Raw genomic sequence first — 18,608 nt, 5'->3', positions numbered from 1 at the left:
GAAATTTACGATGCAGCACTGTACGAAATAATAATTTAAAAAATGACAAAAGGGAAAAAGACGTAGTCTCCCTTTGTAATCAGGGTGCTTTCACACGAAATAGACAACAAATATCGTATCGGAATCAAATTTAAATCGATTTTCTTTCAACACGAATGATCTGTAAATAGCACTGAAATTAATTATCTATTAGAAAAATCTAATCGTAAATAACCGTTCGATTATGATATAAATATCTTTCGCTCGATCATGATTTGATGTGAAATTAGCTTTATTCTGACGTCACAAGAAATATCAATGACCTCTCGTGTCTTCTTTCCCTACATTGCATTGGCTGTGTTTTACTTCAATGATGTTTCAAAAAAATAAATTTGTTCTGCATTAAAAATGCTTTTACCATTTATTTATATTAGACTTTTTATTACTCATTACGTTTCATTAATAGATTCAAAATTTATTACATATTTATGTATTTATTATATGCACACACACAACACACGCACTCACGTATGTGTTTGTGTGTATTGTATATATATATATATAAAATCCTGCGCACACACACAAGACACACGCACTCACGTATGTGTTTGTGTGTATTGTATATATATATATATAAAATCCTGCGCACAATAGAAGATAGAGGAATATTAGATATTAAGATTAGGAATTAAAATTTTAGAATCAGTTTTCTTAATGAACATCAGACGTAATGCACCATGAATACGAATAAGACGTAAAGCAGAAGTAAAAAGATACTTATTATTTATCTAGTGTTCATTGAAAAAACGGATTCTAATATTTTTAATTCCTATTCCTAATATCTAGTATTCCTTTATTGTACGCAGGGCCTAACTTCTATAGTAAAAATAACAGCAATTGTAATTATCTGTAATTACACAAAAGTTGCAAAATTTTCCCTAAAAATTCAAATTCAAATAATAAATCAGAAATATGACGAAATAATGCCGATACAAGCCAACACGGATGTTCATGTATACATAATTTTATTTTTACAATCTCCAACTCATGCAAATTACGCGCCGAATATTTTGTTGAACTTTAAAACACATCCATTATATGAAGTCGGAATCCGAATAATATATATAAACATACAAAATTAAAAATGGTACATGGTTTCTATATTACTTAATAGAATACAAAAGAAAACATTCTTTACAGTTATAGAAAATATGAAATAAATCCATCATATTTTATTTCTTTTAACTATGAAGAACCAATTTTTGAAAACTTGAAAAAAATACATGTTAATAAGATCAATATAAAAGTATATAAAAAATGTGATGTATTACATCCTTCCAAAATCAAAAATGCTTTTTTAATAAAAAAAATATACCAAAAAAATAGTGAGATTCCTAGCAAAAATCTTTAAAAAATATATTTATGCCAAGTATAAAAAAAAACATGTTACTACAGTCTTAAATAAAAAATATTTTTTAATAAAAAAATATACCAAAAAGTAAGTGAGGTCCCTAAAAAACATTTAAAAAAAAACCTAAAAAAAATTTTTTTATTAAATTAAGGTCGAAAAGTAAATATTAGATTGTACAATTAAAAATTTTAATTTCTATTATTAGTATTTAATATTTCTCTATTGCGCTCAGGACCTTACTTTCCAAGTAACGGCGACGATAACGAGGTACTTTTTCAAGGTAGCGTTTCCAACCCTATATACATATATATATGAAATCAATAAAAAATTATTGTTGTTTGTGATAAATATATTTATTGTTTATATATGGGAGAAGAAAATACTGCGGCAGAGTAGATAAAAAAAACTGCTTTATTGTGGCAGAGCACATGTATCATTATATACCAGCATATAATAGGAAGTCCATAATAATTTACAAATTACGATCCACTTAAATGTCATTACACATGGCGGTGTGTGCAGGCAGGGGATTTGAGAACCGATTCCGATCACTCCCTCTTATCTTGAATTATTTTCGCCCACTTACTTTGTTCGTACTCTCCTTGAAACTTTTAAACGTCAATTGTTAATCTCGAGTAGCTTTTCAAAGGCCCTTGAAGGGTATGCTATGTATAATACACGAAAACAAGAGATATGTAGTCACCTTTCCTACGTTTCTTTTTTCGTCGAAATTTTTAGTCATAATTAGTCGAGGAACATTGTGCAAATCTTGTTCTGCGTCTTACAATATTGCTATTAATATCGCGAACAATAATTTTCATATGTATCGAAAACACTGAAAGTCAGCTACTTTCTGTCAAAACAGATTTAGTCAATTCTTTCCGATTTCGTTTTGGTAACAAAATCGTATATTTTATTTGTCAAAAATGTTTATTGGTTTTTGAGAGAAATAGCAAATCGATCGTTTTACTTATTGAATAAGCCGTTCGAATTAATTTTATTAAACGCAATCTCATCGATGAGATCGTTTTAAGTTCCATTGTTATTGGAAGTTGCAGCGAATAAAGTTATAAGTAGATTAATGGAAGAATGAATTTTTATGAATTTTAAAGATACAATATCCGAATACAACATCCGCGTATTTATTTTACAAACTTCTTACTCCTTTTTTTTCCCAGCAACTTGAGAATCGCGCAATCAGTAAATCGATTAAGATCACGACAAAATTGCATTACTTCGATGCTTGTAGTTGATTAATTAATTGATTAATTCATTTTTCAAATCCATAACTATATACTTTACGTTATAACAATAATAGCAAAAATTGCGTGAATTTTTTAATTTTTTTTTTTTTTTTTTTTTTTCGTTTTAAATTTCATATCCTCTTCGGTTACTTCGTAATGTAAATTTACAGCTATTATAAGCTATTATTGTTTATATTTGTGTAAGGTAATATTACAATAATAGCAGACTCTTCCTCGTGCCCGTCACCTACTTAAATACAAAGTTAAAAATGCACGAGTTTTAAATCTTTCTTCAGATCCGCGAATGCGTTCAGCTGAATGTTCCGCGCGTGCACATCTGCGTGCACGTGTGCGCAGAGCACGGTGAATTTGCGCCTGGCACTTGCCTGTACTGTTGTTCCTCTCTGGATTTTTTTCCGGAGATCTAAATTAAAAGAACGCGTCGAAGGCTCGTATCGCGTTAACGAGATATCGTAAATCTACATCATCAGTTCCCAAGCAGAATAAGGAGTCATCACAGCATCAAAATGACATTAAGAAGGCTGCAAAATGATTATTAAATTTTTGTATATTTAATTTTCGATTTACTTTGATGTCATTTTAATGTTATTGTGACTCGTTGTTCCGCTTGGCTAAAACCTACGTGAATTACAATGTGAAGGTAATAAATTATATCTAAATCTAGATCAATAAAATGATTACTTGTCATCAAGAATACTTTAAGTTTTCTTTTTCTCTCTTTTTTTAATTTTTTTTATTAACGCTTTGCAGGCGCTTTGAGACGTTCTTTTAACTTCAGATGTCCTAGAATTTGGAAGGCCGCTGATGTATCGTTCGAAAAAACTTTTTCAAACCAATTTCTAAGCTAAAGACTGTAGTCTACCTAATAGAACCGATCGAACAAGCGTAATGTCTAAACCAAACGTTCTTGCGTTTATCGAGAACGAAGGAGTCTCCTATTGTGTATTTTCCTGCGTGCAATTAGTCTTGTTCACGATTATCGTGAAGCAGAGATGACACTGCCGAGTCCTCTTTAAATTAAAAACATTGGTCGTGTGAAAGACGCGCAATTATATGCAAGAAGTTGTCTCAGACATCATCTTATTAAGTTCTAATTAACTAGACTATAGCCTGAAAAATGATCTCATATCGTCAACCCGTCAGGATTAACTAAGCTAGCGTTGGTCGAAGAATCGTTGATAGTTTTAGCATATCTAGAAACACACCTCGCATTGATACGCCGTATCGATGGGACTCGTTTAGCTGAACGATAAAACATCAAGTGGAAAAGGCTTGGAAGTGAACATAATCCTACAGCGATTTCAACAAAGCGTATGTCTCACTCTATACCGTACAGTATCCTCTCGTACGTAAAAAGTGTTACGTATACTTCGATCTACTTCGACAACGTTCCATGCTACCATTCGATTCTTCTCGACTCTTTTCTTCGAATCTTTGGGACGTCAATGATAAAATGCAACTTTTATTTCTCTAAGAATTGCACTATAGTTGAAAACCATAAATGGTCAATCAAAATACTCGATAATTATAAATTACGAGTAATCAACGTTAAATAATGTCAAATGAAGATTGTCAAATTAGATGCGAAGCAAAGCGTCCCAACCAAGACTTAGACAGAAACTATATTACAACATTATATATATATATGTATATATATATATATAATTAATAAAAATTCTTTAGTGACGAAACAGCGCCACGCTTTCACAATTTACAATTATCGATAGAAACTTCATATTTAATTTTATGGCCATTTATATTATAATAATGCATGAAATTATTTTCTGGCTTTATTTTTACAGTACGACGTGTCAATCAAGACTAATCTCTTCACAAAAATAGGGAAGTTGCATGTAGATGCACTATCCTATAAGTTTATGAACTATTTGCCATGTTATTCTGTAGTATTATAAATTGTTTGTCGGCATTTAAAAGAGATATACTACAACAAATGTCTTTTACTCAGAACAAAATTGTTTAAATATATTTTATTATCATTTTCATATTTTTTTATATCAAAATAATACAAGTAATAGCAATTTAAACGTACGTCAGGAAATTATGGCACTGCGGTATAATTACAGTGACTTTACTTAGATTTCTGTATTTTTCCTTTCGAACGTTGCATTCACGTTGAACAATACATCATTTCATTCTGCATTTTAGCTAAATCGATGTGAACACATTCCATTCAACGTTCACTGTTTCGCGAAACGTTTAGATGGATAGCCATAAAGAAAATATTCTTAGCGAAATCATATTCTTTTAGACGTCAAACTTTCGACAAGCACATTTCGAGAGAAATAACTTCGTCGATCATTAAAATTATGCTAGATTAATCACGTGATTATTACAAATGAAATCATGTGTGTTGTTTTATCCTTAAAATAAGTTATATTTTGCATTTTGACAATGACAATTTTTAATCGCCTACTTAATAATTCAAGATAATTTTGAGATGAAAGCAAACGAAAAATCATTTTTGCAGCTAAATTCTATAACCTCGACTTTGTAAGCTCAACTTCTTACTTTTTTTTTTTATAGAATGTTACAATAAATATAAAATATTATATGAAAGTGTATATAATTCTTGTATTATCTTAAAACGCTATGACCGTTCACCTGAGAATTAAAAAAATTGTATATCCGATTATTCAAAACTTTATTTACGTGAAGACTCTAGCAAAGATAGATAATGAACTAGATAATAAACTACGGAGTTCAAGAACAAATGGGTAACTGTCGATCGTTCCAAACGGTAAAATATCTACGTGTCATATCGAAAAGCCTCGTAATCGTTACTGTTATTTAGCTCAAACGAGTTGAAATGATGCGTCAAATAGAATACGAATAAAATAAACATTACATCGACTATTGATTAATACAAGATGCATGGCTAATTACGCATTCACTTAGTTTATCTTCGTTAAGTTTGTCTTTTTTTATTTATCCTCCTTATCTCATAAAAATCTTGTACGATCTACGCGATCGCGTTACTTTTTTTGTTACTACCTATAATATATTACAGATTTAATTCGCCATAATTAATGGTAATGAACGAGAGTAAATTCTAGCAGTTCTTATCTTCTTTCTTTTTGTAGAGTAAGATATTCATAAGTGAAATGGCGTAACTGATAAACGGTCGACAAGTACGGCTGTTTCGACAATCACGCTTGTTCTCATAAAAAAAAAACATTTTTTTCATGTTTCTTTACGTTAAGAGTTTCAAATAAGCATCTAATGTATATATATGCATTACTAAGAAATGGTAAAACTACGGACAAGATCGCGCGCCGCAGCCTTTCATTAATCTGAAATGGTCATACGTATAGTATTACATATAAATTACATTTGGTCACGAGATATATCAGTATCCTCGAATTGTTAGTGTATGATTAAAAAGTGTTTGGTTTTTGGAAAATTCTGATTGTACACCATAATGAAAACGTCTCATGAATGTACAATTTAAATAACAAGACAATCGCTGCGTTTAGCAGAAAAGGCAATTTTGCAACTATTGAAAGATTCTTTAATACGATTAATTCTTGCCTCTTAGTTCCTACTGGATCAGCGTAAACCAATCATATTAAAGAATTTTACGACAATTGCGAAGCTACTTTTTCTGCTGAACACAGTTATTGTCTACGAGAGAACTGCCGTACCGGTCGGCGTTTTTCCTGTATAGACCATTCGATCGGATAAAGAAACGTTTTCTACTCGCACACATGCAATCCAGTATATCTTAAAAATATACGAGTAGATTCTATTTCTCGATAAAAGGCAAGAGAATTGTTCCGCTCGTGTTCATCCTATAGTATGATAACGCATCTACCGGGAATATGTACTTGTCTCGTGTTTCGATGGATTGACTCTTCGTAGGTAGACTGTAAACGATCAAATTCGGGAGAGAGTAAATTCGCGTAAAAGTTTTTTTTTCTCCGTGCGCACATTTGTCTCTCTCCGTATTCGTGTCAATGGCTGAGCGCCCGTTTGTATGTTTTAGGAGACCTACGGCAATCTACTGAATTCTACAAATCTATGCGACCGTAGCCACCTCGATAATCTCGATCTGCACTTAAATAATAATAGATGAAAAATTGAAATTTTTGGGATATTATATATGTATATATGTATATACATATATGAATATATATGTATATATTTATATATCACGTATTAGCGAAGTCGCTTTATAATAATCGTGATGTATCTTACAAATATGTATATTACATAGTGTATCTCTGTAAGATCGGAACGCCCTTGTGTGTCGTATACCTAAAGTCATAATTTTCTTTCTTTTCATACTTTATATTATATACAAATTGTAAAATGTCTTCTTAATGAAAAAGTTGTGTCTGTGTATATCTCTTTCTTTGGTGTGTATTTATATTTTCTTTTAAATATTTTTCTCTCTCTCTCTCCCACATACACCACGGAACGTGAACGTATATTTGACATTCACATTGTTTTTTTTCTTTTACGCATTCTAATATATTTGCACACAAACGATATTCCCATGCACGCTCGCACTCACTCACTGACATTTGTACCCCTTTCGCATACGCTCCCTTCCGTTCTTCCCACGCAAACGTTTTTCGTGTCTTCGCAAGTACTCTCGGTCGCAAGATACATAATTACCCCGCACAGCCTTTTTACTCACATCTTTTCAAGGTCAGTTCACCGTATAATCGCCGCTGCGACGTGATTCCGTATTTCTATTGTATCATAAGGAGGCATAAATAAGGAATAAATATGAGAATATCATAAAGCAAGAGCAAGGATTATTCTAAATTGGTAGCTGATATTCCAAATGTGGACTCTAATATTTATACACTTGAGATTCATAAAATCGACTGAATTTTTATTGAGAAAACATGTAATATCCTTTCGCGCGCGAAGAAAATGTAATAGATATAATAATTTTGGTCACAAAGGATGGAAGGTAACTATATATAGACTAAAAGTAACCTACATCGCTACAGACTTATCATACGTATAGAATTTTATCGCACGTCGCACTTAACGATGCCAGTGAACGACCATTTATCTAGAGCGCTAAAACAGAAAGCCTCATCTCGGCATTTCGAGGGCCGATTCTCGCTTTCTCACTCGTCGAATTCACATTTCTCACTCGATGATGGCACAGACGTATCCAGACGTATTCATTCATTGCACATCGAGTATTCTAATATTCTCGGCGAACGTGAATTAAACTCGGACGATAGCGGGCGTATTGCGAATGGAAAGAAGAATTATATGTACCGCGCGGCTATTAATTATACGTATCCGCACGTTGCGAAACGACAAAACGTTTCCGTTGAGAAGAAGCATCCGGCGCCGTCGTTATCTCGGTCACGATCCGAATTAAACAGTTCCAGCGATTCAATTTCTAATCGATCCAATCTCTCGATTATCTGTACGAAATCTTACTCTCGCTCGAGAGCGGAACGCGAAAAAGGGAGAGAGAGGAGAAGAGAGAGAGAGAAAGAGAAAGAGAGAGAGAGAGAGAGAGAGGAAGAGAAGGAGAGATAAAGAGAAAGAGCGAGAAAAAGAGAATTCGTGGCGATGATGAATCGTTCTGACGATGATTGAAATTCGTTGAAGTCGCCGGCTGCCGGGCAGAGGCACACGCTCCTCTCAGACGGATACCCGCCGCGGCTGTTCCTGGTAGTGATGTTGCTGCTGTTCATCAAGGAGCATCACGCTCCTTGCAGCGGAGCAACGTCAAATGCTGGCGCGGTGCTGATACAATGGCAGGAACGGAACGAGTGGCGGCTGCCCCGGTTCGTCGTCCTGCACACTCGACATCGACAGCTGTTGCATCGGCAGCAAGTGCGAAATTTTGCCTGGTGAGCGGCGCACCGTGAAACGCGGTCTCCGCCGCTTCCTCTGGAAGCCACTGCAGCGGCAGCTGCATACCGACGCCTCGTCGTCCAACGACATCGCGTTTCCGTGATTGCCGATTTGGCCGGACAATATCGAGCCGTTCGCCGTTATAACGTCGCCCTCGAGACGCACCGCACCCTGGGCCGCCTAGAGAGACAACGCAAAGATATTTGATCAGAGGTCTCGTGACGATGCGTGGATATACGTTGCAACAGAAATAAAAGAGTCCTTAACAATTCTATGTTAATCCATGGTCATTATTCGTGCGTTACTTATTTGTATTAGAAAGTCTTCTAATTCTTAAAGCTAGGAAAAAGATGGGAAGTAAGTTGAACCGAAATAAAGTTAATGGTGAAAATAGGTCTTAGCGAGATGTGTCAAAGCGAAGAATCTTGCACAAAGGTACTACAATCCTAAAAATGTCATGAAGAAAGGAATGGCAAATAGAATCGCATACAGTCGCATTTGGTGCAAACTAAATATTCAGCAAAAAATGATAAATGAACAAATACATCTTAGAAATGCAGAAAAAGGTGACTTATACCTGTAACGCTTCGGCTTCGTCCCGTCTTTCATCCTCCGTGTTCATAGTAACGAATCTCAAAACCAGCAAATTAAGCGAGGCCGCCACGATCGCCAAACCGAAGAGAATAAATATTAGGGCGAACATCACATATTCGGGCTTATCGTTGAGCGCGTTGTCCTTTTGAAGGGCGACCATGTCGCCAAAACCGATTGTCGTCAGAGTGATGAAGCAATAGTAAATCGAATCGAAGTAGGTCCATCCTTCATACCTAGAGAATGCGGCGGCGCCGCCGCAGATGGTCAGGCACGACAACGTCGTTACCACGCAGATGAGATTTATCTCCGAGGCCTATAACACGTCGCGTGTTAATTCATAAACATGATTGATTGAGTTAATATTTTGTTTAACTAAATTCACTAAGTTAAAGTTAATGGATTACCAAATTAATTTAGTAAAAGTTGAACAAAGATCTAACTTGTTGTTAAAAGTTGCGTTAAAATTAAATCAATTTAAAATAATTTAAAAGTTAATTTCGTAAAAAGCATTATTTATATCTGTTAGGTGATTAGAATGCCATGAAATTAGAATGCCATAGTTTTTTTAAAAAAGAGATTACTCTAAATAATAAAACAATTAATATAAATCATTAAATAAACACGGTTTTATATTGAATAAAATGTAATATTTATAAATTAAGTTTATATAAAAGAAATATCGTTTTTTATATACGGAAATGTATGTTTTACAACTTTTTTTTTTACATAAATACGTTTTTAACTTAGAAAAAGAGTTAAAAAATATGTTTTAAAAATAACTAGTTCAACTTAAAAGTTGAAATAAAAAAAATAAGTAAGGTCTGCTAAATAAATGTTATAACAGTCGAAATTAAAAAAAAATTTTTTAAATTAATTTGAATAATGCTACGTTAATTATTAGATAATTTGGAATATTAATTATAAGTTCACTTTAATTTTATACGGTTCTTATATTAAGTAAGATAAATATTAAAATTTATTTTTATAACATGTATATAATACTTTATAAAATTCTAGAATCTATGTTTCTAGGTGAGTTTATTTGTTCGTATTATGTGCAAACGCAACTTTGTTCTGTTAAAGATATATTTGTGCATAATACGATTGATCAATCGATTAATTAAAAACTCGTTTAATTTTATAGAAAATTCTGTTTAAAATAGATCAATAAACAAATTCGGCCATTTACATCTGGGTTCATTGCAGTTCCGGTATTTTTTGTTTGTTATTTTGAGCAGAAACAATTTCGTGCATGTTTTAAGTTTTATAATCTACTGTGAGAAAGTTTCGTCGATTTTAGTACGACTCGTGCGCCGTTCTCTCAAGAAATGGAATAGAATGCGTTTGAATCCCATTTGAATCATTTGAATATTGCAACGACGAAGCATGTGGCACGTCTAAGCTTATTGTTACCTGGACTTCCCTACAGTTGAGAAGAATCTTTACGTTCCGTATGACAACAGACGAAAACTTGTTCACGCGTTCTCCTATACTCTGGAACATCACGAGTCCTAACGGGATACCGATGATCGCGTAGCACATCGTGAACAATTTGCCGTATATAGTATTTGGCGTTGAATGTCCGTAACCTGAAATTCGAATGAAATGCGAAACTAACTTTGACGGTTCTGCAGCTTTTGCGGGAAATCGACGAGAAACGATACCATCCGCGATCGCGAATGTAATCGTGACGTTTCGTGCAAAACCGCAAAACAATCGTGCACAATGTGAGCCTGCGTATCCTCTGTCACAATGAAAATAGTTAAATCGATTAAAACGCACTCACTGGCGAATATATGACATATATATTTGACCATTCGTACTCGAACAATCACTTTCGGCCTCAAAATCACGGCAGTTGACCAAAACGCTCGTAGAATTGAAAAATCATTTTTCGCGATAAGTGAACAAAATTGACGTACACCCAAAATGATGTAGAAAAATTTTGAATGTAAAAAAAAATTGTTTGTTCTTCCTATTTACGAAGAAAAAAGAGCGGCAGTTGTATAACACTTACAATAGTTGAAAGAGATCCGAATTGCAAATCAAACTTGCTTTTTTCAAACTGCATTTGGCCGTCCGCCAAACGGGTTATCGAGCAGTTTTCAATGTAAATGGATAGTAACGTAACAGTAGTTACGCGTAATAAACTCGGTTTGAACATCCGACGGTATTCGGAGCAACGATAACTTTGTAACACGTACCTATCGTGGTGAGGACCGTTGTGGCGTAATAAAACGCGCCGGCGAACTTCCACTGTTGGCCAGCTTTGTGAGGTTCTGTCTTCAGCACCACTGTTTCCATGATCTTGTAGTCGTCCTCGCTTATATTGTACTTTTCTATGATTATTTTCTCAATGTCTGCGAATAAAACAAGAGTACGCGGTAATTATCATTGAGAATTGTAATTAGTTATAATTAATTGACATATATTTTGAGATCTGATTAAAAGTATCAAGAGCAGTAGTGAGTGATACTCGATACTGAAGAAAAATTGAAATAGGTTCAATATAGAAATATTTATTTAAAAAATGTATCAATACAAAATATTGGAAATAAGTATTTTGTTTAGTAAATATTTAAAAACAAAAACCAAAATATATACTATTTAACATTTATATATATTTTTACTTGAAATAAAATATTTATGTTAATTTACATGTAACTCAATTTCTATAAACAAGTTTTAAAATAAATTCTCTTATGACTGATTATCTAACTTGATAACAAAAAAAGAGTTACAATTTTTTATTTTATGCTCTTAAAAAATAGAAAACAGTAAATAAACAATATCTCACCATCCCACACGTATCTCACGACCCCCGTCTTTCCTTTATTATTTGCTTTTTTTTATATTTATTGTACAAAATACTTATGTAAAATAGTATTTTTTATAGATAAAATTTACATAAATATTTCTATTACTATTTTTTATTTCAATCAAGTACTTTCTCCGACATTGACTCAATTGTGCACGTTATTTTTTATTATTATTTATATAACGATTTCATCGAATAAAGAGAGAGAAGAAGAGAATGTGATATGAAGAAAGAAAGAAAAACGAATGAATACATCACAGGGCTAAATAAAATGACTAATGACCTTTGAACTTTTCAGAGTGTGCTTTCACAGAGTCTATCTGAACAGATGTACGTCGAGACAATACCTTTAATGAAAATTATGTGTCAGATTACGCAGAATTGTCTTTCCCACAAATAAAAACCGTGAATCATTTTTGTAAAGAAAAAAAGAACATGGCAATATACAAATCAGTGCTCTCTCTCTCTCTTTTCATTCTACTGTCGCCAGGATTTATAAGGCTCGTGGGAGGTGGTATTTATCAGGCGCTTTCAAGCCATCAACAAGACGATAGTCGCGACGTTGTAAGATCATTCGCCTTTGACGACAGTGCAACGACATTCTTCTATTGGGGGTGCCTTTCTGCATACCCCGTCTTGCACAAATACTGTCGTCGCCGCACACACGATTGCACATTAATGCCCTTCATTCGCATAGACGCTCGTTGCTTACTATATATGACTAAGTAATCTACACGAATGGCAATAAAGCAGCTTAAGAAAACCCCAGACAACACAAATGCCTGGAAACGTTGTAGAATCATCTAAGAGACGCTTCAATCTCTTCGATGATCTTTCGAAGTTTTCAGATGTCTCTGGGCTTTTACTTAAAGCTCCATCCATTCATTGAAATTTTCTTTTTATTTGATGCATCATTTCCAACAAAATCAAATTTAAAAATTAGCATATTTTAATATAAAATATAAAATATCTCATAATTTGTTTTTAATACTTTTGCACGTAATAACGAAATAAATCCATTCAAGTAAGGAAAACACATGACATTTTCTCTCAAGTCAATCTTTCATGACTAAAAATCATGGTCTCCATTTGATGTTTCACTATTTTAACAAAGGCACTTTCAGACATTTTCCATTGCTCTCCGAAAAAATGAAAATCAATTAAAAATCTAGGAGAATTTGAGTCTGAATTTTTGGCATACAAAGTAGGCGTGCCTTGCGCCACGTATCTAATCATCACACATAATACATTACTTTAAAAAAAAATGTAATTGCATAATATACTAGGGTAAATAAAAAATTATTTGCATTTTTGCTAGAACACGTCTTTAAGTTTGTCATATTGCATTTCGGGCAGGCAGGCTTTAAGTTAGCACTACTAGAATCCCCTAATTAAAGCTGGACCTTGATCGCGTCAGTTTGTTTACCGCTACGAGCGTGTAAATATGACCCCTCCGCTAGAAGTTTGCACTAAGGAGGAACAAAGAGCTGTAATATGATTTCTTTGGTCGGAAGGAGTGAAAGGTGCTGAAATTCATCGGAGGTTTTTAACACAGTACGCCGGTTTGCCAGTATCATCTCTTAACCTTGCTGAACCTTTTCGTCGATGGTGGAAGTTGACAGGCCTCCTGCTTTGTGCGTCACACTTATGCGTTCACTTTTAATCTTTTCAATTCATTCATATACATTTTTGCGTGGTAAAGTACTGTCCCCGTATTGTGTTGAAAGCCTCCGACAAATTTCAACACCTTTTACTCCTTTCGACCAAAGAAATCGTATCATAGCTCTCTGTTCATCCTTGATGCAAACTTTTAGCAGAGCGGCCATATTTACAGGCTTGTAGCAGTAAATGCGATCAAGGTCCAGCTTTGATCATGGGACCCCAGTAGTGCCAACTTAAAGCCTGCCTGACCGGAACGCAGTATGACAAACTTAAAAACGTGTTCTAGCAAAAATATAATTTTTTACTTACCTTCGTATATAATTTTTTTTAAAGCAATTACATGTTTCTGTTATTTTCTGCAAAAATTCAGTCATTTTAAGAACGACATGCTGCATCTATTTCGAAATACTTGTAAAACGAGTCGATTACTTACCCTCTAGCATTTCTTTGCGTGATTTCTCCGTCTCGGACTCGAGCACGTCGAAGATTGCAGCACCAACGAGGAGGTAAGTAAGCGTGAAGACGATTAATGATAAAGTCCGGACGTTTTGCTTCTTCATTCTCTAGTGAGCCACATGCTCACTAGCAGGGCCCCGGCCCTAATTACTTGCATCGCTCAGTGAGATACGATTTGCGTTGTAGGGCCCATGACGACCCCTTCTCTTTTCTCCTTCTAAAGTACTTGACGGGGGCCCTCTCTTCCTTATCGAACGCTACAGACTTGGCACGCGGGCTCTTGTCTTCAAGATATTTGCTTCTTTGCTGTAGCAATCGTGCAGTCGTTTTCGTTCATCTGAAACTGTCGCGTCCACTTGTCCTATCAAAGCTAAAAAAGGCATCACGTTATTGCATCTGATATACAGCGATTTATTAATAAAAATCAGATCAACAATAAATTCCTGATAAAATAAGAATGAGAAACCAAGATGTGTGTGGTAATTGGAACACCGAATCGATTTCATGGCAATCGAAAGCGAGCCAATGATATAAACGAAATTTACGAATCTGCTCCAGCAATACTTCACGTTATTTTTAAAGATGTAGGTCACTTAAGAATGAACCGCGAATGTTGAAATCGATTTCATTTAACACTTTTTCTCGTCCCTCCTTCCTCAGTTCGCTTTTTTGGAATCGCTTTCCTAGCTTGAAATTCAGATGCAAGATGAAAAGGTATAATCGTTGTAAGCAACCAAGCGAGAGAGATGGCTGGTTTTAAGACCATCCTTTTTCCTCATTGACGTAGCGAGACGAATTTGTTTTCCGCGATGAGGATCATACCGAGCAAAAAATGTGCTGATTTAGAAGAAAAAGATTTAGCAGCTCACCAGCAACCTGTTCCGGGTTCTCCTTTAGGTACGAAGAGTTGAGCAGAATGATATGGCAGTGCTTTCGCTGCTCCCACTGCCACGTTCCCTCCATTCCTCGGCTTAGCACCCTACGCTTTCAGAGCCGACTAAACAAAAAAATAGATTTTCTGATAAGAATAGAAATTCTGATAAGTGACGAGGTAAATTTTGCCGAGTAATTGATTCATGGTAACGCATTCGAGAAACGATGTCGGGTGTAATTCATTTCGCCAATTTTCACTGTTATTATTTTTCACTTAAGTCTCTGATATCACAAATTTTCTATTTGTCAAAAAAAAAATACTGAAATTGAATAAACAGTGTAAAGATTGGAAGCATAGTAAAAATATGAAAAATGCGTATAAACGTATTTGTTTATACGTATATATGAAAAATATACAAATTTATTTAAGAGAAGCGAAATCAAAAAGTTATCGTAAATAAGTACTAAGTCTTTTTACTAAAACTGTATGTCAGCAAGAAAATGATTGAACAAGCAATTAGAATTGTTTTGGATGTGGATTACAGCGGATTTTGGATGTAAAAGTTTCAGAGAAGCTTTTACGGGATTAATTACCGATCCAATTGAGCTCTTTGTTATCCATTAATTTGCTAATTGCTTCCAGCTAAGCGTTATTTGAGGAAACAACTCTGTAAAATTCATGTTAAGATTAGCAAATCTTAACAGGAATAACATTCTCATGGTGTAAAATAATCATTGATATATTATTGCAAGATATTCAGCACATGTCTGTGTATGTGTGTGATTCTCATATTTACATTAAACATATTTTCCATTTAAATACATGTGATTCTAAGATTACATTATATATACAGTAGAATAATTTACACTCTACTCGAATACGAATGATGTTTCAAAGATTAAAATCTGCGATAATTCTGATGCGATTTATTATATATGTACATTTATTCATGAAGTATCATCAATAAAATATACATTTTCCCTGCATTTATAGCATTCAAAATTAAACTTATCGGACCTATATCGATTTCATTTATTGATTTGCACTAATATTCTTCACTAGCGCTATTGTGGATTATTATGACAAACTTTCTTTCGCATACATGCTTCCTGTTTTGTTCGACTTATGCGTATAATTTTCAAAAATAAAAAAATGAACAAAAACATATTATTTCGTTACATTAAATATATAGGAAATTCCAAATTTTCTTGTTATGTTTTTAAATCCAGCTTTCACATATACAACTGCAGAAAATATAGCTGAGACTGATATTCATAGTCGATTCTTATTTCAAGGCTGTCTTAAGTAATACGATCCTAATATGGTTCTTTGATTAGTTAATGACAGTTTAAGACAGTACTTAAGATGATCTTAAATACAAAGATCGATTATACTGGCCCAAAAAACAAAAGAAGAAAAAATAAAAAAATAATTTTGCAATCAAATATCTAGAATAGAAATTTGAGACTGTTCATTATCCATTAAATTTAAGATGAGTTTTAATAATTTTGTGAACGAGTCTAGCAACATAGACTCAAATCAAGTCACAAATCCCTCTTTTCCCTCCCTCTCTCCTCTCCCCCGTCTTTCTCTCACTCTCTTTCCTTTTCTCACAGTTGAAATTAAGTTTGCGCGATAATTAGTTACTCTGAGATAAATATTTGGTAAGATCCAGCAAAGTTTAGTAAATAGTGATCGAATAAATTTTATCGTTATTAAATATGTAATTGTTTTGATCAAACAATTTGTAGCTTTAACCAAACAATTATTTCTATATAACTAATTATCAAATATTTCGTTAAATATAACTAAGTTTTTGATACCAGTAACTACAAAATTCACTATTATTTAACTAAATTTTGGTTGGCCTCACCAAAATATTTCTTTCAATGCAGAGATTGGCAGCCTGTATTTTATTGAATATATGATAAATTGCTTTCAAAATTCCCATCTACTATGAGGATAACGTTATGAGCCGAGGAAAGAGAAAAGGATGGAAAGGAAAAAGTCGTTTTCGCACATTTAACTCATGAAAGAAGAGGTCGCGGAAATCCCTTCGTGAATCAAGGTAACGACCGCGATTAGAATCGCGGCGACTCCTTTCACAAGGGGGAGAATCTGCTGAATACATTCAAACTTGATATTCGCGACATTAGCGCCAGTAATGATCGATGAATGTACAAATCTGACAGTCTCCGAAGAGGGGAGTTCACATCTAATCCGGGCGTTCTAATCAAATTTTTCTGTTCTAGTTGATTGTCTTCAAACAGAAGACAAGCTAAATCAATTCGGGCGAGCCTCTGTTAGATTGATTGCGTAAATCACATCTTGTCAAAACAAAAAAAAATAAGAGTCACATATTAATCTATTATTTTACATTATATTTTTAATCATTTCTATGCAATTTATGTTCAATTTTATGTATAAACTTATTATGCAAACCTAATATGTAGTAATATTTGAATCATTTGTTCCTACGTATAAAATAATAAGAAAAAAATAATTAAAAAAAAATTTTTTTAATAACAAAAATGTATATAATTACTACAAGTTTAAAATTATTTTCACATTTTCACTTTAATTACAAAACTTTATTCATTCTTCATCAAAGGTAAATAAAATCCTTGTAGAATGTGAGATGTCCTTTTCAGAAATGCAGAATGTCCTCGAGTCTTCTATTTTCGACCTCAATTAAACCTTTTGAATTCCTATCTTGAGCTTCAAAATGGTAGTTATCGGAAAATTTCTCACTTTGTGGTTCAAAAGAAGTTTTCTTAAAACCTCTTAAAACCTCTTAAAACTTCACAAAGACCCGATTGTAATCAATAGGTTCAAAAGAGGTCTATTTGAGTGTTTAAAGTATCAAAATAGACGTAAAAGATCTAAGTTAAAAATAACCGAGGTCAAAAATAGAAGTAAAATTTTGACTCAGGTCATTACGTTTTATTTTAAAGGGTACGCGAGGATGATTAAAGTTCTCATAGCCGTGTGATTTAGCATGTTACTTACCAATGTAAGGAAAACAAGAACGCGTATTTCTTATAGAGAGAATATATATCATATATCTATAGTCCAATCGAAAAAGTAACTTAGCTTTAGAGGAAGACACGTCACAATTTTGCGCCATCGAGTCATTATCACATGATAGAATCTTTATTGTTGTACCCTTGGATAAGTCACGAGTTTAATAATATCAGTTAGCTACCGTGTCGTTCGCGATGCTCCTTAATATCGATTATTGTGTGCATAATTCCGTAAAGGGTTGTTGCGATAACGACTTATTTGCTTCATTATGAATCAACGAGAACAATAAGCCGTAGTAAAGAACGACCGTTCACGTGGCTCTTTCCCAAAGACAAAGAGAGTTTTCCTAGATGTGCTAAGCAGAAACTGAGAAATCATTATCGCGCCGCTTTGAATTATTACGAGAAATGCGAGACATCTAATACAACGACAATAAAACCGATCTGTTTTAAATACTCAGATTTCGAAACTAAGTTGCAATGTTATTTATGACTTAACATAACAGAACTTTTTTGCATTAATTTGTTCTAAAATTGTTTCAACATAAAAATGACAAAATAATAGCAAAATTAATACGATTTCAAATTGGATTAAAACTCAAATTAAAATTATGATAAAAACGAGATTAAATGTTTCGCCTCTACACGTGCCATTGAACTCTGTGAAAGTTTG

General features: G+C 33.6%; 1 protein-coding gene across 1 annotated transcript in view; it reads right to left on the bottom strand.

Moving 5' to 3' along the window:
- Nucleotides 1-1,783: 1,783 nt before the first annotated feature.
- LOC105193257 (two pore potassium channel protein sup-9) overlaps nt 1,784-18,608 on the bottom strand; it is an 89,324-nt gene continuing 72,499 nt past the window's right edge. The window contains exons 2-7 of the mRNA XM_011157634.3: nt 14,908-15,035; nt 14,016-14,408; nt 11,307-11,462; nt 10,516-10,691; nt 9,086-9,415; nt 1,784-8,688 (exon numbers count right to left, since the gene is read on the bottom strand). Coding sequence (XP_011155936.1) covers nt 8,380-8,688; nt 9,086-9,415; nt 10,516-10,691; nt 11,307-11,462; nt 14,016-14,142 — 1,098 coding nt within the window. The 5' untranslated portion in view covers nt 14,143-14,408; nt 14,908-15,035 and the 3' untranslated portion in view covers nt 1,784-8,379. The remainder of the gene's footprint in view (nt 8,689-9,085; nt 9,416-10,515; nt 10,692-11,306; nt 11,463-14,015; nt 14,409-14,907; nt 15,036-18,608) is intronic.

This window comes from Solenopsis invicta, chromosome 1 (genome assembly GCF_016802725.1).
Source record: "Solenopsis invicta isolate M01_SB chromosome 1, UNIL_Sinv_3.0, whole genome shotgun sequence".
Lineage (NCBI taxonomy): Eukaryota > Metazoa > Arthropoda > Insecta > Hymenoptera > Formicidae > Solenopsis > Solenopsis invicta.
Note: the sequence above shows the minus strand (reverse complement) of the source record. Positions and strands in the feature narration are given on the sequence as shown.